At 49.1% G+C, this 23,631-nt stretch overlaps 1 protein-coding gene across 1 annotated transcript; it reads left to right on the top strand.

Moving 5' to 3' along the window:
- Nucleotides 1–516: 516 nt before the first annotated feature.
- LOC118088010 (heat shock cognate 71 kDa protein) lies at nucleotides 517–19,238 on the top strand. Its single transcript, XM_035121164.2, has 9 exons — nucleotides 517–671; nucleotides 5,734–5,943; nucleotides 7,512–7,717; nucleotides 9,377–9,529; nucleotides 10,269–10,824; nucleotides 14,162–14,364; nucleotides 14,612–14,810; nucleotides 16,283–16,515; nucleotides 18,792–19,238. Exons 2-9 carry the CDS (start codon nucleotides 5,739–5,741, stop codon nucleotides 18,981–18,983), a joined length of 1,947 nt encoding a protein of 648 aa, XP_034977055.2. The 5' UTR covers nucleotides 517–671; nucleotides 5,734–5,738; the 3' UTR covers nucleotides 18,984–19,238.
- Nucleotides 19,239–23,631: the final 4,393 nt, after the last annotated feature.

The raw sequence follows: 23,631 nt of genomic DNA, 5'->3' as shown, positions 1-23,631 counted from the left end.
TCAGAGAGTTGACAAGCAAACATTGCAGCCCCCTAACACACACACACACACACACACACAAAAAACCAACCCTCACTTTAGCCATAAGCTCTCCAGGTGGTCTTCTATATAGATCCTCATTCTCTTTCTCCTGTCCCACACCTGCCCTTCTCCCTAAAAATAACCACGCACCCCAACTGCAAAATAAGAAACTGAACTCATAGTTCCAACGGGAAACTTTTTATTTATGGAGCGCCGGGTGTCACTCCGGGTTGCCGTGTAAACGGGGCGGGGGGCGGAGGCGCGAGAAACCGAATCCGCCCCTCCTCCGGCTTCTTGAAAGTTCCACTCCCGTGCCGAGACAGCTGGAGCCCGGCCCCGCCCCTTCCCTCTTTGACGGACAAGCCGAGCCGGGCCCGGATTGGACGGATTCGCAGCCAAGTCGAGAAGCTTCTGCAAAGTGTCAGCGCCCTTAAACGGGGGTGGGGGAGTGGAGAGAGAGAAATGCACTAGCACGCGCAATAAGAGGGGCGGGGAGGGCGGTCTGTATATAAAGCCTGGGAGTAGCAGACGGGCGCGCGCGTGTCGTCGCTTTCCAGTTGTTTGCAGCTGCGAAGCACTTTCAATATAGATAGCAATTTTTCCAATTGTTATTTCCAGTTGCTATCAGAAGGGGCTGCATCTTGCGTAAGGTATATATGGCTGTATTGCAGCTTGTTTATTTGCATGCATGGGTGGGAGCAGAAGTTTGGCGTCTCTCAACAACTGCGCACTTTTCCCGCGTCTGGGGCGGGCTCCCTCGGATCCCAGTAAGGATCGCGGGGGATCCTCGCAGGAGGGGATCCCCAAGCGCGGGTCGTTCCTGCGGATTGCACCGCCTGAAAGCGAGGAGGCTACGTGCGTTCGGGCTGCTGCAGCTCCGTCGTAGAGCGGATGGATTCATCCAGTGCAAGAGTGCCCCTGAGCATAGTGCAGAGTGGCTTTGCTGCACCGCGGCGTAAAACACGGGTTCGGTTCTAGGGCTTGACCTGAGCTTCAGCGTTGGTTGCGTTTGGAAACGAATCGCTGGAATTTGGGGTCCAGCCAGCACCCCAAATTGGGGAGAGGCGACGAACGCATCTTTTGCCACTATGTGCGCGAATTTGGAACGGGCTGCGGAAGTTACGATCCTGATAGCCCTTTTTTTAGGGGCTTTGCAGACGCTTTGTTTACAGGATCCTTATCGTGTTCCAACTCAGAACTTGCTCTCATCGATCATTCTGCAAAGCTTTGCTCCCTTGCAAACGCAGCTCGGGTTTTATTTCTAGCCTATACTGTATATGCAGCTTTTAGGAGTGGCGCAGTTACGTTTTCTGGGACTTAATGCAAGCAGGCGTGCCTGGGATTTAGGATTTATAGCTAATTCAGTGCAATCAAATGGAGGAGAAAGTAGCGCTGAGCCCGGACGCCTGGGTTCTGCTTTCGTTGGCGAGTACCAGAACGCCATCGTTGGATGTTGAGGCATTCAGTTTGGAGCAACTTAAATCTCTAAATATAAGCGCCCACTACTGTATAGCTTTACCGTGGAAAATTACAGGCAGACAACACCCGTTACTTTCAGCTGCTCTTCATTCCATTGAACTGGCTGGTGACTATTTTGCAACGTTTAACTCCTTGCTCCTTCTGGTGGTATTGCTACTAATAACAATAACTAACAACTTGCCATCCCAGAATCCATTAGGGTGGTTTGGAATCTTTAAAATAAATAAAGTATGGATTGATTCATATCTTTTCCTGTCTAATTGGTTCTGGCTGGTAGCAATTCTTCAAAAGAGCACTGGACTGTTTTGTTTCCCCCCAAAGAGTAATTAGGAGTTTAAAATACTGTAGGTGTGTACTTCTGAATCTCTAAACATCTACCTGTAGACAGCTGTACATCTTAGATTGCTTAGTAGACTTGTTCATCATAGATTGCCCTGGGAGTACATTCTTACAATTCACTTTAGAGCTGAAGCGGATTTTTTTTTTTTAAAAAAAAAAAAGCAGTTGCCAACTGATGGGGGTGGGGAGCTGTTCCTGTGCATTTAAAAGCAACAGGATTCAGTTAGGTGAAGTTTCCTGCAACAAGTGCAATCAGTATTTTGAATACTTGCATATGACAGCTTCATTTGCAAAGGGCAATATCCAACTTACTGCGTAGTGCGAACCATGCGTACTCAGCAGTAAGCCCTATTGATTTCAATGGAGTTTACTCCCAGGTAAGCAGGACACAGGTGGCACTGTGGGCTAAGCCACAGAGCCTAGGGCTTGCCGATCAGAAGGTCAGTGGTTCGACCCCCCCCCCCCCAATGATGGGGTTAGCTCCTGTTGCTCAGTCCCAGCTCCTGCTAACCTAGCATTTCAAAAGCACGTCAAAGTGCAAGTAGATAAATACCGGTAGGTACCGCTATAGCTAAATGGTGTTTCCGTGTGCTGCTCTGGTTCGGCAGAAGCAGCTTTGTCATGCTGGCCACATGACCTGGAAGTGGTACGCAGGCTCCCTTGGCCAATAACACGAGATGAGTGCCACAACCCCAGGGGTCCCCTTACCTTTACAAGCAGGGTTTAAGGTTTGCTGCCAAGTTGCTTAAGCACATTGATTTCAGTGTATGATTAAAGCTGGCTATTGCTCAGATGGTAGCTTAATTTGGATGAATTCGGAGTGCATGACAAGCGCACTTAAAACCTCTTGGAAGGAACTTGAAAGGGGCGGAGTGTTTGGTTTCCTCAGGTGCCTGTTGGACTTTGCCTTCTTTGGGGTTGCAGGGGTGGGTGGGGCGTGGAGCCTGGTAGGATAGCTCCCCCCTCCCCGCAAAAAATAATGGAGCCAATGGAAACTGGCTGCCCAGGAGGTGTGAACACTTGCCTTTTTCCCAATTAAATGTGGTTAGAGTAGAGTTTCCTCTACTCTTCTGGGGATATTCCTAGGCTTGGCTGGGTTCCCAGAAGACTGCATCTGCAAACATTGGCTGTTCATGTGTCCTAACTACTGCTTTGGAATGATCTGCTCTTGGAACAGAGCAAGGGAACACGTTTTTGTGCCTCAACATATAAGCTTATATAAGCGGCAAATGGTGTGTGCCTCCTTTGACCTGGCCGAAATATTTTATGTAAAATAACGTAGGGCCTTGTTTCAAGAGCTTGGCATATACAGCAAGAGGTTGTTGTCCAGTGATAGTTTTCCATTCAGTACTGATTTTTAAGAGCAGTAGGTCAGGGGACAGAGCATCTGCTTCTCCTGCAGGCGGCCCCGGGTTCAATCTCTGGCACCTCCAGGTAGGACTTGGGAAGACTCCCGTCTTGAAACCCTGGAGAGCTGCTGCCAGCCAGTGTAGACAGTTTGGCACTTGATGGTCAGGAGAAAGGCAGCGTCTTGCGTTCCTTTGGAGAGTAATTTGCTTGAGATTACCAGGTCTCCTTATAGCTGGTTGGAAATTTGAACCTGGATTTCCTCAGGCCTAGCTCCCGTCACTCCAAACCAGGGGTTGGGGGCACCTGCGGCCCTCCGCAAGTATCATGAGACTACAACTCCCATCAGCTCCGAGGGAGATGGGAGTTGTAGTCCTGCCACATCTGGAAGGCCACAGGTTCCCAATCCCTTCCCTAAACGCTGCCTGTCACCTGTGGTTCTGAGGCACAGATCTACTGGCATAAAAGGACACAGAGAGAGAGAGAGCCCTAAAAGAAAACCCAGGTGTCTGGAGATGGATGATACTTAAATGAGGGGAACACACTCTTAACTATGCCCAGAGGCACTCCACGTTGTTCCCTAAACTGAGAATTGCTTCAAAATAGATTGGAGGACTCTGCTGAAGCCCTGATACTTTCCCTCTCTATTTAGGATCTTGAGTGAGGGGTGGTGGTGGAAAAGTTAGCACTCCACGGGTTGGTTTTCATTTTTTTTTAAAAAAGCTCCAGTAAAGGAAGGAGAGTCTAGTGGGGGTGCCCCCCCAAAGGTGGTCCTGGAAGCAGAGGCTGCTTGGAGAGCGAGAAGGAAGGAGGGTTTCTGAGCCCCTTAGCCTGTTGGGTTTCTTGGCTCGGCTCACTGCAGCCGTCTTCTGCTCCTCCGCAGTCTCCAAGCCCTCCCTGTAGCCGAGTTCTCGAAAAATCTTTACAGGCTAAGGAGGGAGAGCGCGTGAGACTCTTGCAAAATCCAGCCGCCCAGCCCCAAACAGCTATCTCCACCCCCACCCCACCCCGCCTTTATGACCTGGGGCAGAGTTGGGCACTGGTGTGTGTAGTTTTTTTAAATATAATCTAATCTTGAGCAACAGCTGTGCCCTTCAGACTGCCAGCAACCCTGCCAAGCATGCCCTGAAGCCGAGAATAGGACCCAGTACTGTTCTGCTTAACTACTGCCTGTTCTTGGACCACCACACCATGACTTCTGAACCGTGGGGCTTAATCTGAAAGCCGATCCTTCTTGGCTCCAGCCAAGTCCCAGGGTTTCTTACCTTGCCCGTAGGAGCTGCTAGGAGTGGTGCTGGGGGAGGGGGGGGAGCACCTCAAATCTGCTATGTTTTTTATTTGCAGCTGAGATTGCTTCTCCCTATCGCTCTTTGTAACCATGTGCCATCTTCACTTTCTCTGTTTAGAAATCAGCTTGTGTGGAAGTTGGTGCTCTTCCACCCCTGGGGCTATGCTGTGCATTGGCAAGCCGGCTACCGAGTGCCCCTGAGCATGTGCAGAGCACTCTGCAAGGTCTAGTCGTCTGCCTCTTGGAAGCACCCAAGCTTCTTTTCCTTTAGCTTTATCAGGCACCTAGCTCAGTCAGTTGAGCATGAGACTCTCTATCTCAGGGTCGTGGGTTCAAGCCCCATGTTGGGGCATTGCAGGGGGTTAGATTAGATGACCCTCGTGTTCCCTTCCAACTCTGATTCTGTGAAATAAATCTGCTGCCAGCTTTCTGATTTCCAGCTCACGTGGCTCTGGGGTTCTTCCCATACTGCTTCCAGCATGTGCTGTGCTAGGAGCTGTACAGGAAGAGACAATGCTATAATGAACTGTAACCTCTCAGTTTTTGGTGTGATGACTTCCCCTCAACCCATTAAGCTCTCATAAGACGCTTGCCACCCAGTGAAGCAACTTCAGTTTCTTGAGCATGGCAGTACAAAAAGTAATGTTGGCGATGGTCACATTCTTTTGGGCATGGAAAGTTGCCCGTTACCTTGTTCTTTGTCAATAGGGACGCTTTTTGGTATCTTATCCTAAAGATCCACCAGGATACTTGGAAGTTCCTCAGTCTTCCGACCAGTAGCAATGGATCCAATGCAGTGAGATTTCTCAGGTCGGCATTCTGCAAAAAGCGATCTGGCATCAGACTTCCGTTGGGATTTTAAGCCAGCCCTTTAATGCCTATCTCCCTGCGTCATCCTGGTCTCCCAAATGCTTGGGGGGAGGCAGGGGGAGAGGAGGGAATTTTGGCATAATAACTCCTGCAAGCATGTCCAAGATTCTTGCACATGAGCAGTGGTAGCCTGTTTGCATTGTGGTCCCCTGGAAAATTTTTGTTGGATTATGTCTGGGTTAATTTCCCCCCAGAGCCTTGTCTAGTGTGTTTCCAAAAGCTTCTAGCAGGGGGCTGCAGCCAATGCAGATGTTTTGCACACATGGCGAGATCTCTGCTATAACAGATGCTGCTGAACTCCAATATACCTTTCTCTATGTCTAAGCAATAAAGGGGCTGTTGTCTCTTCTTGCATTGACGTCACCTGTGTGTCGCCTTCCCCCTTGCAGCCGAAATGTCCAAGGGTCCAGCTGTCGGCATTGATTTGGGGACCACCTACTCCTGTGTGGGCGTCTTCCAGCATGGCAAGGTGGAGATCATCGCCAACGACCAGGGCAACCGCACCACCCCCAGCTACGTGGCCTTCACGGACACAGAGCGCCTTATCGGCGATGCCGCCAAGAACCAAGTGGCCATGAATCCCACCAACACCGTCTTCGGTAAGAACTGGCCGCTGGGCCTTGCCACGCCATCCGGAGGGGTGATAAACTCCATCCGAGGGCTGAGGGACCCTGCTGCATCCTTCCAGAGAGGTCTTTTTGGAGGAAGATGAGGAGGATAATAAATTTATTACTTATACCCTGCCGGGCCTCCCCAGCCACTCTGGGTAGCTCCCAACAGAATATTAAAAACACAATAAAACATCAAATATTAAAAACTTCTCTAAACAGGGCTGCCTTCAGATGTCTTCTAAAAGTCAAATAGTTTCCTTGACATCTGGTGGGAGGGCGTTCCATCCACAGGGTGGGTGTCACTACCAAGAAAGCCCTCTGTCTAGTTCCTTGTAACTTCGCAGTGGACCTCAGTGAACGATGGGGGTGGAGACACACTTTCAGGTATACTGGGCTGAAGTCGTTTAGGGCTTTAAAAGTTAGCACTAACACTTTGAATTGTGCTCGGAAATGTACTGGGAGCCAATGTAGGTCTTTCAGGACTGGTGTTATATGGTCCCAGTGACCACTCCCAGTCACCAGTCTAGCTGCCGCATTCTGGATTAATTGTAGTTTCCGGATCACCTTCAAAGGTAGCCCCATGTAGAGCGCATTGCAGTAGTCCAAGCGGGAGAGAACTAGAGCATGCACCACTCTAGCGAGACAGTCTGCAAGCAGATAGGGTCTCAGCCTGTGTACCAGATGGAGCTGATAGACAGCTGCTCTGGACACAGAATTGACCTGCTCCTCCATGGACAGCTGTGAGTCGAGAATGACTCCCAGGCTGCGCACCTGGTCCTTCAGGGGCACAGTTACCCCATTCAGGACCAGGGAGTCCTCCACACCTGCCCGCCTCCTGTCCCCGAAAAACATTATTTCTGTCTTGTCAGGATTCAACCTCAATCTCATGGATGGCTTTACAGTGGTACCTCGGGTTACAGTCGCTTCAGGTTACAGACTCCGTTAACCCAGAAATAGTACCTCAGGTTAAGAACTTTGCTTCAGGATGAGAACAGAAATCGTGCAGCGGCAACGGGAGGCCCCATTAGCTAAAGTGTTACCTCAGGTTAAGAACAGTTTCAGGTTAAGAATGGACCTGCAGAACGAATTAAGTTCTTAACTAGAGGTACCACTGTATTCTAGTGCTGGCTGTTTTAGAGAAGAGCTGACCAGGTGTATTAGTTTGAAAGCACAAATTCCTTATGCAACCTCCCGGGGGGCCGCATTCCGGGGTGGATGGGGCCAGAGGCAACGGAGATTGAAGCAGCTGATGGCACAGACTCCTTGGTTTGGGGTCCCCTTCCCTCACGAGTCACTGGCTTTTCCAAAGCAGCCCCGTGAGGGAGGATAGAGAGGGTGTGTAGAAATTAGCCTCGTTTGCAGAGGTAAAATTTACATTTCTTGCTTTGCCCACTTTTTTCCTCTGTCCCTGCTGGCATGGAGAGCCTGGAAGGGGAACGTGGATTAAGTGCATGTGAATAATGGAGCTCTTGACTTACTCATCTCTTAGCTCCCTGAGGGAAGCTGCTATTCCTCGGAGGCTCTCATTACTGTTTCCCTGCCTCTCCTCTTCCCAGATGCCAAGCGCCTTATCGGCCGCCGTTTCGATGATCCCGTGGTCCACTCAGACATGAAACACTGGCCCTTCCAGGTCATCAACGATGGGGGTCGTCCCAAGGTGCAGGTGGAGTACAAAGGGGAGACAAAGTCCTTCTACCCCGAGGAGATCTCATCGATGGTTCTCACCAAGATGAAGGAAATTGCAGAGGCCTACCTGGGCAAGGTGGGCAGCGTGAAGGATGGAGTGAAAGACTATTGCTTATGCCAGTGGGGTGGTTGAACCTTTGGCTTGTGGGCAAATATGGGCTTGCCAGGGGGTTCCAGTCCATAGAATCATAGAACTGTAGCTTTGGAAGGAGTAATGAGGGTCCTCTAGTCCAACCCCCTGCAATGCAGAAATCTCTGCTAAAGCATCCATGACAGATGGCCATCCAACCTCTGCTTAAAAACCTCCAAGGAAGGAGAGTCCACCACCTCCCGAGGGAGACCGCTCCACTGTCGAACAGTTCTTACTGTCAGAAAGTTCTTTCTTATGTTGAGTCAGAATCTCCTTTTTTTCTAACTTGAAGCCATGGGTTCGAGTCCTGCCCTCCAGAGCTGGAGAAAAGAAGCTTGCAGGTGTCAACAAGTTCACCCCAATGGGCAAGGAGTAGGGTCCAATCCAGCTGGGAATGCGCTAGTGGAGGAAACCCCTGCAGCCAGAAAGACTGAAAACTCCTCTCACCAGCTTGGTCAGTGGAGGGTTCAATCTTCTTAATGCCAGATTATTTTTATAAAGCTTTTTTATATAAAAATTTTTTTAAAATGCTATGAAACATCAGATCGTACAGAGGCAGTGTTTTCCAAATAGATGTAGAACAGTAACTAATATAGAAAAACGAGAGCAAAATTATCATGAAAGCCAAATTCCACAATGTAGTGGGAGAAGAGTGTTTTGTGTATCTGAATTTGACACGTGATAAATCACCAAAACTGCATAGAAATGTTCAGAATCTTCCTCTGGCATCAGGTGTGTTACCCTGCCGACTGTTAAAGTTGGTCCTGGGGTGGGAGAAATGAAAAGATTTGGCCCACTGTGCTATCGGTGCCAACTGCACTTTGTGGAGCCCTGTAAACAAAAGGATAGATCTCTGCCACAAGGAGCATACAGTCTTAAATTCTAGCTGGAAGGGAATGAATTATAAGTGGAAAGGAGTGAAAGTGAGCAGTTGCCTTTTCAAGTACAGTCGTACCTTGGAAGTCGAACGGAATCGGTTCCGGAGGTCCGTTTGACTTCCAAAATGTTCGTAAACCAAAGCGCGGCTTCTGATTGGCTGCAGGAAGCTCCTGCAGCCAATCGCAAGCCCCGTCGGATGTTTGGCTTCCAAAAATAGTTCGCAAACCGGAACAGTCACTTCCGGGTTTGTGGCATTCGGGAGCCAAAACGTTCAAGAATTAAGCTGTTCGAAAACTGAGGTACGACTGCTTTGGTTTAGGTTACAGGTAGGTAGCCGTGTTGGTCTGGATCGAAGTAAAATAAAAAAATTCCTTCAGTAGCACCTTAAAGACCAACTAAGTTTTTATTTTGGTATGAGCTTTCGTGTGCATGCTTTGGTTTAGTTATGACTGGGGAGCAATGGTGACAGGAATCTCTGGTCTATATATTAGACCAGCACCATTCGAGTATACTGGTTGTGTGTCTTTCTGGCAGTGCTCCGGATTGCTTCTGGGCCTTTTACATACAAAAAGCTTGGAATGTGGAGTGGGAGAGGCAAAGGACTATGAGGCGAATTTGAATTCCCCCCTTTTTTCTCTACCTTCTACAAAATACCCATCAATGACCACAAAAAGGGGGAAAGAGCAGTCCTCTAATTCCCATTCTTTCTCCCTCTTTCCACTACAGACTATTGCCAATGCCGTCATTACAGTCCCGGCCTACTTCAACGACTCCCAGCGACAAGCCACTAAGGACGCCGGCACCATCTCGGGCCTCAACGTCCTCCGCATCATCAACGAGCCCACGGCAGCTGCCATAGCGTATGGCCTGGACAAAAAGGTCAAGAGGGGTTTCATTTCCCCCCACACACGTGGCTAGGTTTGGACTAAGCCCGGGACAGTGAATTGCAGGGAGAGGACACGACACTTATGTTTTTGTGAGCAGGGGTGGGAAGCCTGTGACCCCTTGGTGGTGTTGGACTACAACTCCCACCGTTCTTGACCCTTAGCCATGCTGCCTGGGATCAATGGGAGTGGGAGTCCCAACAAGAGCTTGGAGGGTTTTCCTCACCTCTAGGCCAGAAGATCGCAGAAAGTTCTTGGGTCGAATTCATACCTTTAAAGCACTTTCAATTCTGGTAATTGTTGTTTAAGGGTGCTGACAGGAGACTGACCTACACCCCTCCCGGAACTACAGTTCCTGGTGCACTTTTACCGATCACTCTTCCCAAGGAACTGGGAAATCTCTGAGGGAGAGTGGAGTCTCCCAAAAACTCTCAGCACCCTTGGCAAACTCTGGGTGCCAGAATTATTTGGGGAAAGCCGTGACCGTTTAACATGGTCTTGGAGTGCTTTGCATGTTCGGTATGAACGTGGTCCTAAGGACCATCACAAAACTACGGTTCCCAGCAGTAATCTGAGAGAGTCCTGACAATAATCCCAGCTCAGGTCTGTTCTTTGGTTCATGGTTAAGTGGTGGAATTTATGTTTGTGTGTTTAGTTTTGGTTCAAGGCACTGGAATTCCACCCAAAACAGGGTGCGGTTCTTCTTACATGTTGCCGGTCCATCCTTCCTGTAGGTCGGGGGCGAGCGCAACGTCCTCATCTTCGACCTGGGCGGCGGCACTTTCGACGTCTCCATCCTGACCATCGAGGACGGCATCTTTGAGGTGAAGTCGACGGCCGGCGACACCCACCTGGGTGGTGAGGACTTCGACAACCGCATGGTGAACCACTTCGTGTCGGAGTTCAAGCGCAAGCACAAGAAGGACATCACGGACAACAAGCGGGCCGTCCGGAGGTTGCGCACTGCCTGCGAGCGGGCCAAGCGCACCCTCAGCTCCTCCACCCAGGCCTCCATCGAGATCGACTCCCTCTACGAGGGCATAGACTTCTACACCTCCATCACCCGGGCCCGCTTCGAGGAGCTGAACGCCGACCTCTTCCGGGGCACCTTGGAGCCCGTGGAGAAGGCCCTGCGAGACGCCAAGCTAGATAAGTCTCAGGTGCACGACATTGTGCTGGTTGGTGGCTCCACCCGCATCCCCAAGATCCAGAAGCTCCTGCAGGACTTCTTCAACGGCAGGGAGCTCAATAAGAGCATCAACCCTGATGAAGCGGTGGCCTATGGCGCAGGTAAGAGAGCCTTGCCAGAGGCGGCAGGCCTCAGAATGCTGGTTGCTAGGAAACTAGGGTTGCTACCTGTCCTGTATATAATACAGGATTTCTCCCTACCAATATAAAATGATACATCCTGTATTGATACGGTTTTGTCCTGTATTTCAGGTCCTTCTCTCTCGGTGCCAAGTTAGGGATCCTTTCCGATTGCACGCACTTGAAAGGGTGTGTGAAAGGTTCATGTAGCCCAGGCAGATCGACAGATTTGTGTGTGTGACAAATTCCAGAGGGGCCCATCCGGTTAGGCTGCAGTAGATTTTAATGGATTGCTTTGAAGCCACTGCAGCACCAGATGGGGGTGGGGAATCGCCCCCAGCCGCCCTGTATTTTGCCAGAACAGAAGTGGCAGCCTTCTAGGAAACGCAAGTGGGGAGAAGCCCGAGGGCTAAGTTTTGCCTTCCTCTGTCGGAGACAGAATAATAATGGCTGAAAACGGCAGGAGAGGGGAGAGTGCAGGTCCTGCTGTTGGGCTTCCCGTCTGGCTGACCCCTCTGAGAACACGATGCTGGACTAGTAGATAAACCTTTTGCCCAGTCCTGCAGACAGCGCTGCTGATATCAGGGGTTGGTATTCTTAGGCACGTTCCAAGAACCCAGGTCCCGGCAGGAGACCCATTTCTAAAGCCCAGAGGCTCTCCTCCTCCATAACTGCTGCAGCTTTTCTGAGCTGGCTTCCATCATCTAACCATCTTAAGTTGCCTCCTGAAAAATGAGAAGAGGGTCCTCTGCCAGTTATTGGGGCCTGAGCAGATGCCTGGCTTGGCCTGCTAACCCTGATGGATGTATTCTGCCTCAGTTGTTAGTATTCAGAAGCATGCTTGCCTCACCCAGCTGCTGGAAACCTCAGATGGCGAGAGGTCTGGTGTCCTCAGGGTCTTGCTTGAGTTTTTCCCACAGGGCTTTTTTCAGCTGGAACTCACAGGAACTCAGTTCTGGCACCTCAGGTGAGCACCACTGCCATTCTAAGACAATGAGGGAGGGGTGCAGGGTGAGTTCTGGCACCACTTTTTCTAGAAAAACAGCACTGGGTTTTCCATAAGCCTCAGGTTGGACACTGTGAGAACAAGATTCTAGACTAGATGGGCCACTGGGCTGATGCACCAGCCAAGCAGTCGATCAGGATTTGTTACTCAACTGATCGCGCTGCATACCAAAGAAAGGGCAATAAAGTATTGAGCAAAGGGTGGGGAACCTTTGTCAATCAAAGAGCTGCATGCCCGTCAAGGGTGGGGCTCAAGGCCTGAGTGGGCGGAGCAACATGTTTAACTCCTTTATTATTTACGTTGTGTTGCGTCTGCTTCATGCTGCGTCTTTTCGCGTTACGTCCTGCTGCAACCCGGAAGTTCCGGAACGGGTTCCTTCCCGGGTTCGCCGCTTGCACATCCACAGAAGCGCCAAAGCGCGCCTGCGCAGATGCAGCGCTTCGAGTTGTGGGCATTTCATGTTACGGACGGGCCTCTGGAACAGATCCCGTCCATAACACGATGTACCACTGTATTCAATCTGTATACCTCCCCTCATCCAAAGATCCTGAGACAGTTCACAAAATAAAAACGCAATATGAGAACACAAAATACATAACAAAAACCAGACCAAACTAATAGCCCCCTTTCCACAAACATGTTTAAAAGGATATATAATGTTAACCAGTTCAAGGCCTGGCTGAAGAGAAACATTTTCACTCGTCACCTAAATATATGAAGTGAAGGTGCCCGGCAGGCCTCCCTGGCTAGAGCATTCCATAAATGGGGAGCCACCGCAGAAAAGGCCCTTGTGTTGCTGTCCTCCAAACCTCTCACAGGGTCTGGGTTGGTTCATATGGTTCTGAGCCGTGACTCTACCTGTGATCAGTGGATGATACTCCAGCCAAGCGGAAGCCAGAGGTTTCTTCGCACTCCCGCCAGGAAAGCAAGAAGTGTCAACAGGGTCCAAGGATATATTTCCAGCCAGGCAGAAATGGGGCCAGCAAAGGCTGTGGCCTGGGCACTATCCCAAGGACCAGATAGAGATTCCTGGAGGGCCACATTTCACGCTTGGCTTCTAGGGACGCAATATTCAACATAATTCTACAAAGCATTTAAAGTCTAGTGTTGATAGTACTGTTTGGGAATGCTAATAGAATAGTGTTGGCTTCCACCTGCCTCATCAGGACAGAAGCAGGTTGTAATTCCATTGATCTTTCAGGAAGTGTCCTCATATCTTTTTACCACACCTGTCACTACAGTACCCCTTTAAGCAGCCATGGCCTCCCCCAAAGCACCCCGGGGGTTGTAGTTGGTTAACGGGTCAGCAAACTTTTTCAGCAGGGGGCCGGTTCACTGTCCCTCAGACCTTGTGGGGGGCCGGACTATATTTTGAAAAAAAAAAATGAACGAATTCCTATGCCCCACAAATAACCCAGAGATGCATTTTAAATAAAAGGACACATTCTACGCATGTAAAAACATGCTGATTTCCGGACCGTCCACGGGCCGGATTTAGAAGGCGATTGGGCCGCATCCGGCCCCCGGGCCTTAGTTTGGGGACCCCTGGTTAAGGGTGTCATGGAACTCTACTCAGTATTGATCCGGAGTATATTCCTAATGTACAGTTAGCAGAGTAAAAACTTAAACATGTTGCAGGATTCCCAAAAAATAGACGAGAGGCAATTAATATTTCATCCAGCAGAGCTTTACTGCTACTGAAGGCAAATGAGCATAATGGTCACAAATCCAATACATTCAGTCCATAAGAAATCCAGTTGCAGCAGACTTAACTTTAACTTATAATAAGACTAAACCTTAACACTAAGCATACTATGTACAGAACACTACACCAGAAGAAAAGAAAGACAGAAAGTGAAACCCAAGTTCCTCCTGGCCTATTTTTATAGTCCGCATAATCTTGACAGGCGAGATAAGAGAACCAATATTAAGCCAGTTGTACTCAGCTTCTCTGAAGGAGTAACCCAAACATCACACCTTTTGCTTGTTTCTTTCACACAGAGAAAGCTTCCAGAAGGCTCTTGAATTAATTAGAATAGGAAAGATCTCTACACATCAGATTGATACTTTCTGCACTAAGAAATGTCAACTGACAAAGGGTGCCAGGAGTTGTTGGGAGATTGCTGCTTCCCTCACAGTTCTCCAGAGTGGTTTAACAAAAAATTTCCAACTCCAGAGGGCTTTGGAATGGCCAGTGGTCACGACTGGAGAGAAACAGGTTGTCGTCTTAAGAGCCTAATTAGATCAGGCCTGAATTCCTGCCTGTTGGCTTGACTGCTCCATCACCTGCTGCGTTGCTCTTCTCCCCCACAGCTGTCCAGGCTGCCATCCTCTGCGGGGACAAGTCCGAAAACGTGCAGGACCTGCTGTTGCTGGACGTCACACCTCTGTCCCTGGGAATCGAGACGGCCGGCGGGGTGATGACAGCCCTCATCAAGCGCAACACAACCATCCCCACCAAGCAGACCCAGACTTTCACCACTTACTCTGACAACCAGCCTGGGGTGCTCATTCAGGTAAGGGGAGGTGACTGTGACCATGGCAAGGGAGCATTGTGGGATGCATTTAGCAGGCCGAGCATTGCCAAAACGACGACACAGGCTCAGTTGACCGAAGCTAAGGGCGGTTTTGTGTAGTTGCCGGAAGGATGCACACCCTGAGTTTTGTGCATGGTGTGGTTGCGTTGGGAGAACTGAACTTTGCTCTCTAACATGCTGGTATTCTCCCTTCCTTCTCACCCCACCCCCCCACCCCCGCAAATAGGTATATGAGGGAGAGCGTGCCATGACCAAAGACAATAATTTGCTGGGCAAGTTTGAGCTGACAGGCATCCCCCCTGCTCCTCGTGGCGTCCCCCAGATCGAAGTGACCTTCGACATTGATGCCAACGGCATCCTCAACGTCTCTGCCGTGGACAAGAGCACCGGCAAGGAGAATAAGATCACCATCACCAACGATAAGGGTGAGTACGCTGGCCAAAGAGGCGGGTGGCAGCTGCTGGCTCTTGCCCATCGCACACATCCTTGCGGTTGTTAATCTGGGCACCCAATCAACACAAGCCCATATGCCCCAAATAGCCTAATGTGCCAACTTTACTTGGATTCCATTGAAGGTTTGATTTTTTTGCTCAGTAGCAGCCCAGTGGAATTGGGAGTGACGCTCTGCAAATGAATAAACCAGGCGATAATTGTTAATTATTAAATTTATTTGTCCAAGGGTCACAGCGCAGCTTACCTTATCAAAACACAAAAATGTGTAGCATAGTAACAAACAAACACACACATGATTTTAAAGGCCATAGGATAGAAGAGAAATTAGAATAGAATAGTTTATTGGCCAAGTATCAACCATACTTGGAATTTTGCTTCGGCTACATTGCAATGGAAAGAAAAAACGTACCTCATACAACCATAGAGGGTTTCATTAGCCAAAGGGCTGGGAGAAGAGGGAATGTTTTTGCCTGGCGCCTAAATACATGTGGGAATTAGGAAGCATGGGGGAAGACGGATTGAAGTGCTTCCTGAATGTAGCCAGATTTGTTTCAGTTATCGTCCGGGGGGGTTAAATGTGCTCATCCGCATTTCTCTTTCCCCCAAGCTTTCTAGTCACGGGTCTGAGATGTTATTTTTCTGTCTTTTTTTTTTGTCCTGCCGCTTTCCCTGGGACACACACGCACACTGTTTACTGCTGAATCGGAACAAATGTCCATCTGGTTTTCTGCAGATTTTTTTTTTTTAAAGAACCAACTCAGACCTAGGACTAGAAATCAGGGGAGAATTTATAAAAGAATGGAAATGGTTTATCGAATGTTTACAGAAAAATTGCAAACAGGTAGAAACATTGGCAGGATTATTGTAACAGCCTGCAGTTTCTTAAGAGTATATATTTAAAGTAGATAATTAAAGGAGCAAATTAAATGAATTTTGATACGCAGAAGATATTTTTTTAAAAAATGTTAAGGAACTGCTGAAAGAGGGGAAAGGAAGCCAAGCTTTGAAATGTTAAATTGATTGTAAAACTAATGAAATGTGTAAATTTGAAAAGTATAAATAAAAACTTTTAAAATAAGAAAATATTGGGAGAAACAGAGGTGTGGATGACCTCTAAGTTTTACTCCCTATTCCACTGGGGGAAATCAATCATTGATTGGGATCCAGTGAATGTTAGCGTACTGGCTGGATTTGGGCATGCAGTACACTGATGTGTCTCTTGTCATCCAGCCAGCATCAGTGTATTTGGAGGAGGCATGGGGACATTTGTGGCCAGACTGCTGCGTCCCAGCTCCTACCATCCTTGAGCACTGGTTCATGCTGGATGGGGAGGATAGGAGTCCAGACAACATCTAGAGAACCTGCAGACAGCTCCCCCCCCCCCAAAAAAAACATGGCTTAGCAGTTTCCCACTGACCTGTGTGGCTTCCCTCTTGTGCCGCAGGCCGCCTGAGCAAGGAGGACATCGAGCGCATGGTCCAAGAGGCAGAGCAATACAAGGCTGAGGACGAGGTCCAGAGGGAGAAGATCACGGCCAAGAACTCCCTGGAGTCCCTGGCCTTCAACATGAAGAGCACAGCGGAAGACGAGAAGCTCAAGGACAAGCTGTCCGCGGAGGACAAGCAGAAGATCCTGGACAAGTGCAATGAGGTCATTTCCTGGCTGGACAGGAACCAGGTGAGCTTACAAAGGGAAGTGGGCGTGAGCAGCGGTGGTACTTGTCTCGAAATTTACTTCCTGTTTGCAATACTGTAGAAGCCACAATGAGGCAGGAGGGGGAAGTTAAGGTAAATAGGACTGCACGAGGCACATACTTGTAAGCAATCGAGGAGGTTCGGCTCTTATTTCTACTATGTATTTTGCGGTTTTTATATTGCAGTTTTATATTGTGAACCGCACTGAGATCTGCAGGTGAAGGGCGGCATACAGATTTAATAAATAATAATAGAAATGATAATGCAAGGTTGAGGAACCTGTTGTGGGCTCTCCTCCTCCCTTGGAGGGTTTTTTTTTAGCAGAGGTTGGATGTTTATCTGCCGTGAATGCTGTAGTTGAAAGATTCCTGCATTGCAGGGGGTTGGGCTAAATGACCCTTGGGGTCCCTTCCAACTCTGTGACACTATGATTCTATCACTCCAGCTCCCATCTGATGCCCTTGCCAGATGGGTAACAGTAAGAGGTAACGGGAGCAACTTCTGCAGGGCCACAGTGCTCCCCCATGCCTGCAGTAAAGCAATGTGTGATGGCAGAGAAGGTTTGTTTTTTTTTACAGGATTTCAGATCTCCAGTGATAAACAACCTTAGTTGCCTTGGTATAGCACAGCAAACTACAGGCAAGCGAGGCTGCTATAGATGCAACACGGCTTCTCTGCAGGTTTTCCTGGGAATTGTAACTTAGGGGTTATGTTTTCCCTTGTTCCACTTCTCCTCCACAGGGGGAAACAGCTGTTGAGCGCTCAATCTGAGCAAATGCAATTTGGGTTTCCCTTGGATTCCTGTTTTTAGGCACAGCACAAGTGGAAGTGTGATGTGTTGGTTCCACTTCTGTTGGAATCTTCTTGCGGCATTTCAGTTTGCCTTTGAATCACGGGTTGTTGTTGTTCAGCAGCTGTGTTCCACTAGAGGGCAGCCAAGGCATCCAAGTGATGGAGCTTAAGTTTGGTATCCGAAGATAGATCTTCCCCTTTGCAGATTGGCTGGAAAGCCAAATCTACCGTAACTTTCCTGAAGCATGGTTTCCTGGGGAGAGTGATAGCTGCTAAGGAAGGGCAGAGAAATAAGTGTCTCTTCCTGAAGGAGCAGAACGCCGAAGCATAGACCATTTTGAGCTGTCGTCAAGGCTGGAACTGGCTGAGGGTTTTCTTGCTTACTCCCTCCCCCTCCCTCCCTCCCTCCCTCCCTCCCTCCCTCCCTCCCTCCCTCCCTCCCTCTAAAATTTTCTAAATTACATTTCAAAATATTCATTTAAACAACCATAAATCAATGACTTCCCTTCTTCTCTTTTGGTGGTTCATTTTGCATGCCATACATCCCTGCCATATTTTACATGAACTAAAACCATTCAATAATCCATTGAATAATTCGGCTGGCATGCATGCCTTTGGTATGGGAAGGCGAAAATCTGTATAAAAGTTTTATGAACCATATTCTAAGGGAGCCTTTGTATAGAGCAGGCACGTCCAACAGGTAGATTGTGATAGATCACTGGCAGATCACTGGCTCCCCCCAAAGAAGCTCAACAACATCACCCTGCACCCCTAAAAACAGGACTTTCCTTCTCCCTTAAAAAAGCTCAACAGCTTTGACCTGAACCCCAAAAGGGGGTAGATCACTGTCCGTTTTTAAGTCTGTGAGTAGATCGCAGTCTCTTAGGAGTTGGCCACCCCTGGTATAGAGTTTGGGAGAAATATAAAAAATTGCTGGAAAGGAAGATACCTCTATGGCTCTCTCCCATTGAGGCTATTACAATAAAGAGACAGGTAGGTAGCCGTGTTGGTCTGAGTCGAAGCAAAATTAAAAAATTCCTTCAGTAGCACCTTAAAGACCAACTAAGTTTTTATTTTGGTATGAGCTTTCGTGTGCATGCACACTTCGTCATCATACCAAAATAAAAACTTAGTTGGTCTTTAAGGTGCTACTGAAGGAATTTTTTTAGTTTACAATAAAGAGAGTTAATATGGATAGACAATGGGCAGCTTACAGGGAATTGCTACACTTTACAGAGTGGGGTGGGGCTTAATTGAAATCAATAGAAAATGTAAGGAGCCATGTTACAGACTGGTTACAATATCATTGGTTATATGAAATGTTTAAAACAGACAGGAAAAATGATTTTCCCCGGACCAAAGCTCACGATTTGAAAAAGGACTTTTACAAAACAAAGAAAAACTTATTATCTGAAATGTACAATCTGTATCCTTAACGGTACCGCACCTATTCTTTCCTTTTCTCAGATGGCGGAAAAGGATGAATATGAGCACCAGCAGAAGGAGCTGCAGAACATCTGCAACCCCATCATTACCAAGCTATACCAAGGGGCAGGGGGCATGCCCGGGGGGATGCCAGGTGGGATGCCCGGGGGCTTCCCAGGAGCCGGAGGAGCTGGCGGTGGCTCTTCAGGCCCCACCATCGAAGAGGTGGATTGAGAGCCTTCCTCCTTTTCCTCCGCCCTGCATGGTAATAGGGAGAAATGCAAGCTGGCCTGGATTCTGCTTCACTCTGCCCTCTTCTGCCCTTGAGCCTCTGCACTTAAATTGAGTTTGCTTGCTCTGTTCTCTCCCCACCACTCCTCCCCATCTGTTTTCTGTAATGGAGTGGGGCATGTCTCATTACTTACCGCCAAATCTGAGACTTCAGAGATGGTGTTCACATGAATAAATTATTGCACTTTCGTCACCCTGCTGCTTTGGTGCCTGTGTGTCTTGTGTATTTGTGTTTCATTGTGTACAAATTCACAAGGTTCTAGTCCACAATATGTTGCCTGTTAAGATAGTTGACGTGCCGGTGTTGTTGGGTGACCTGTTTTTTTGCACAAGAACTACAAGTGCAAAGCCACAAGGCTTTGTTGAGGGCCAATGCTTGCAAATCCCTTTTTGGCCCAGCCAAACTTGACTGGCATCTGGCGTAGGGCACAGGGGCATGGCTTGGGGGCAAAGCAGCCTTGCAAGCCCATCAGCTGGTTCAGGGGTGCCCCACTTGGTTAACAGTTGCAGCCCCTGTGGTCTGAGACCATATAACCCATGATGCAGCACGCACAGGTGTGCATGCCTGACAGCAGCGGCATACATTCGTACTGCTTTTGTTCCTGTCTTAATAAGAAAAGCTGGTGTTGGAAGGCACTGGGCTGATGGCCCAGCTAGTAACCATGGATAGCTTTCTCCATAAATTTATCATGCCCTCATTCGAGTATGTGACCACCATTGCCTCCCGTGGGAGTGAGTTCCATAGTTTATGTACTGCATGAAAAAGTTAATTTACCTTCCTTGGATGTCCATGAGTTCTAGTATTATAGGAGAGGGAGAAAATCTCTTCCCTCTCCTGGAAGACCCGGGGAAGCAAATAGGGTGGGAATTCAGCTGAGCCACTTGTGCCTACTAGAACAGCAGCAGCAAAAAAGATGTTGACATGTAGCTTCCTTGACCTGTGCATGCGATCCCCTCTCATCCTAATAGCTATGTGTAAAGCCAGTATGTGGCACACCCCAAACACAGGCCTTTTTCCATTGCTAAAACAAAAGAATCTGTTTTGCCCTTTAGTTAACCTTTTGCCCTACCTGTTTGCTGCAAGGGCTGTGCCTGAATTGAGGACTTAAGATCCTACAGAAAGGGTGCAACTCCCCCCCCCCACCGGAAGAACAAAACTTATGAGAAGCGGTATTCGGTGATTACATTGGCTCTGGAATTTCACTTCATGGGTAGTTAAAACGATTGTACCATTGTGCAGGTGGCACTGTGGGTTAAACCACAGAGCCTAGAGCAGGGGTCCCCAGACTACGGCCCCCGGGCCGGATACAGCCCAATTAGCCTCCCAATCCGGCCCGCGACGACCCCCGCTGCCGCCGCCCGCTCTTGCAGTGCGGCGGCGATCTTCAAAATCGGCAAAAAATTGCCGAAAATCCTTTGTGCGCATGCGTATGGGCCTCTCCCGACCCAGAAGAGGTCATTTCCGATGCACTTCCGGGTCGGGGGAGGCCCATACGCATGCACACAAGCGATTTTCGGCGATTTTTTTCCGACTGTGCGCATGCGCACGGGCGCGCACTCCCCCGCCCTCCGGCCCGCTGCGCGCGCACTCCCCTGCTCTCCGGCCCGACGCGCAGTCGGCGCGGCAGGCACCGGCCCGAAGCCCGGTAAGTCTGGGGACCCCTGGCCTAGAGCTTGCCGATCAGAAGGTCGGCGGTTCGAATCCCTGCGACAGGGTGAGCTCCCGTTGCTCGGTCCCAGCTCCTGCCAACCTAGCATTTCGAAAGCACGTCAAAGTGCAAGTAGATAAATAGGTACCGCTACAGCGGGAAGGTAAACGGCGTTTCCGTGTGCTGCTCTGGTTCGCCAGAAGCATCTTTGTCATGTTGGCCACATGACCTGGAAGCTGTACACCGGCTCCCTCGGCCAGTAATGCGAGATGAGCACCGCAACCCCAGAGTCGGTCACGACTGGACCTAATGGTCAGGGGTCCCTTTACCTTTATCATTGTGCAGACCTCTTGACAAAGGTGAATGTAGGAATTGACATTATGCCAAATGGGACCATATTCCCTTCTAGCTATGCCACTGACAAATCTATGGGAGTCTCCCAATCCATCCTACAGATACAGCAACAGAACCTGGGGGGCTTTGCATGGAAGCCCTGCCTGTAAAAAGGTAAAGGACCCTGGGCGGTTAAGTCCAGTCAGAGGCAACTATGGGGTTGCGGCGCTCATATCACTTTTAGACCAAGGGAGCCAGTGTTTATCCACAGACAGCTTTCTGGGTCATGTGGTCAGCATGACTAAACCGCTTCTGGTGCAACGGGACACCGTGATGAGTGCCAGAGGGCACAGAAATAGGTACCTGTTGCAGCGGTACCTAGTTATCTGCTTGCACTGGTATGCCTTTGAACTGCTAGGTTGGCAGGAGCTAGGATAGAGCAACGGGAGCTCACCCTGTCGTGGGGATTTGAACCACCAACCTGATTGGCAAGCCCAGGAGGTTCAGTAGTTTAGACCACAGCGCCACCCACATCCCTATAGCCTTGTCCTGTGCCACTGAGCTTGCAGAGTAATAGGTTAAGAGTTGCAGTTAAGACATTTTTGCTTATGCCATCTGGATGTCTCTGAACAATCAGTGTCATGGACTGGTTGGACACACAGGAGTGGTGGGAGGAGCCAACTGGGGAATCCCCAAGGGAAGAAGGCCCAGAACCCCAGGATTGGTGGTGGGACAACTATGTAAGAGGGAGAAGACTGGAAAGAGGAGGTGTTGTCAGAAGCTGAAGGGGTAACAATGCTTAGTGAGGGGGGGGGGAGTCTGGAAGAGTAAGTCCAAAAGCTGAAGCAGGGGGCAGAGATGAGTCTGGTTGCTCCCCCTCCTGTCTCCCACAACCAGAAGAGGCATGAAAAGGGTGGAGGAGAGGTTGGCTTCACACAAGGCACAGTCTCAGATTGCATATGGGAAACTGGAAGGCTGGTACTTTCAGTCTCAGCAACTGATCCACAGGGGCAAAACCTATGAGGGATGAGCTGCTGTGCTCATTAGGCCTCATACTCTGCCAAGGTGGTGCAGTTTGTGTTCTTGCTAATAAAGAGTTAACTCCAACAGTGATTTACTGCTGGCTCCTTCCTGTCACTCAGATCAAAATCTCGTTGCAGCTGTCAAATATTTGCACTACCTTCGGAGCATCATTGGCACTGCTGCAAGCCTGCTCTTGCAGCTCTGACTCACAAGGTGAGACAAGAGGCTCGTGTAGGAAGCCTCCGCAAACATCGGGCGTCATATTTGTACATTCCCAACATACTATGGGAGCCCACTGGGTGATTATTATTAAATCTACTTCCTGCCCTTCCTCCCCAAGCTGCCAAGCATGGCAAACAACAGATATGTTGTTGTTTAGTCGTGTCCGACTCTTTGTGTGCCCATGGACCAGAGCACACCAGGCACTCCTGTCTTCCACTGCCTGCCGCAGTTTGGTCAGACTCATGTTGGTAGCTTCGAGAACACTGACCAACCATCTCATCCTCTGTCGTCCCCTTCTCCTTGTGCCCACAATCTTTCCCAGCATCAGGGTATTTTCCAGGGAGTCTTCTCTTTTCGTGAGGTGACCAAAGTATTGGAGCCTCAGCTTCAGGATCTGTCCTTCCAGTGAGCACTCAGGGCTGATTTCCTTCAGAATGGATAGGTTTGATCTCGCAGTCCATGGGACTCTCAAGAGTCTCCTCCAGCACCATAATTCAAAAGCATCAATTCTTTGGCGATCAGCCTTCTTTATGGTCCAGCTCTCACTTCCATACATCAGTACTGGCCCCTTTGCCACAACAAGGCAGTGATCCATGAAGGAGAAACAACAGATAAAACAATGCAAATATTTTAAAAAACCATTCCGGTGCAGCAGCTAACTGAAATGCTTATTGGAAGTGGAAGGCCTTCCGTTGGTACCAGAAAGAACAGAGATCATGCCTTTCTAATACTTGGGGTTGGGGGAACCCAGAGGGTAGGAGTCAATATGACTAGGAGGAGGTCCTCTGCAGGAGGTCCTCTACTGCAGAGGGCAGAGACTGCTGGGTCTTCTTTATTTGACGATCACTCATAGCTGAGTAAGATTGTCTTCCATAAACACTGTTTCAACAGTGAGTCCATAAGTGACCGTGGAGGCCAATTCTGGATCCATCCACACGTCCTTCCACAGTGGGGACATAGGTTTGTGGGTGGGAGTTGATCATGGTGAGGGTTTGCCAAACGTGTCTTCCTTTTAGCACACTTCTCCCTTTCGTCCTGAATTTGAGTGTCTTCAAAGCCCATGACACCTTTGGTAAAGGCTGTTCTCCAACTGGAGCGCTTGCTGGGCTGTGTTTCCCAGATGTCGGTGTTTATACTACTTTTTATTTTTTAAGGTTTGCCTTGAGAGCATTTTTAAACCTCTCTTGTTGAACACCAGCATTACGCTTTCCATTTTTAAATTCGGAATAGAGTAGTTGCTTTGGAAGACGATAATCAGGCACCTGCACAACATGACCGTATTAAAGAGGTGAGACAATCTTTCAGGAACATAGTCCGGTAGGCCAAGAATGGAAGACCTGTGACCCTGTCATAATTCCTGACCA

Source organism: Zootoca vivipara, chromosome 6, assembly GCF_963506605.1.
Source record: "Zootoca vivipara chromosome 6, rZooViv1.1, whole genome shotgun sequence".
Lineage (NCBI taxonomy): Eukaryota > Metazoa > Chordata > Lepidosauria > Squamata > Lacertidae > Zootoca > Zootoca vivipara.
Note: the sequence above shows the minus strand (reverse complement) of the source record. Positions and strands in the feature narration are given on the sequence as shown.

Coding starts and splice junctions, on each gene's coding strand:
- LOC118088010 (XM_035121164.2), top strand. CDS start 5,739: ATGTCCAAGGGTCCAGCTGTCGGCATTGATTTGGGGACCACCTACTCC. Junction 7,718..9,376: donor CAGAGGCCTACCTGGGCAAG/GTGGGCAGCGTG, acceptor TTTCCACTACAG/ACTATTGCCAATGCCGTCAT. Junction 10,825..14,161: donor AGCGGTGGCCTATGGCGCAG/GTAAGAGAGCCT, acceptor TCTCCCCCACAG/CTGTCCAGGCTGCCATCCTC.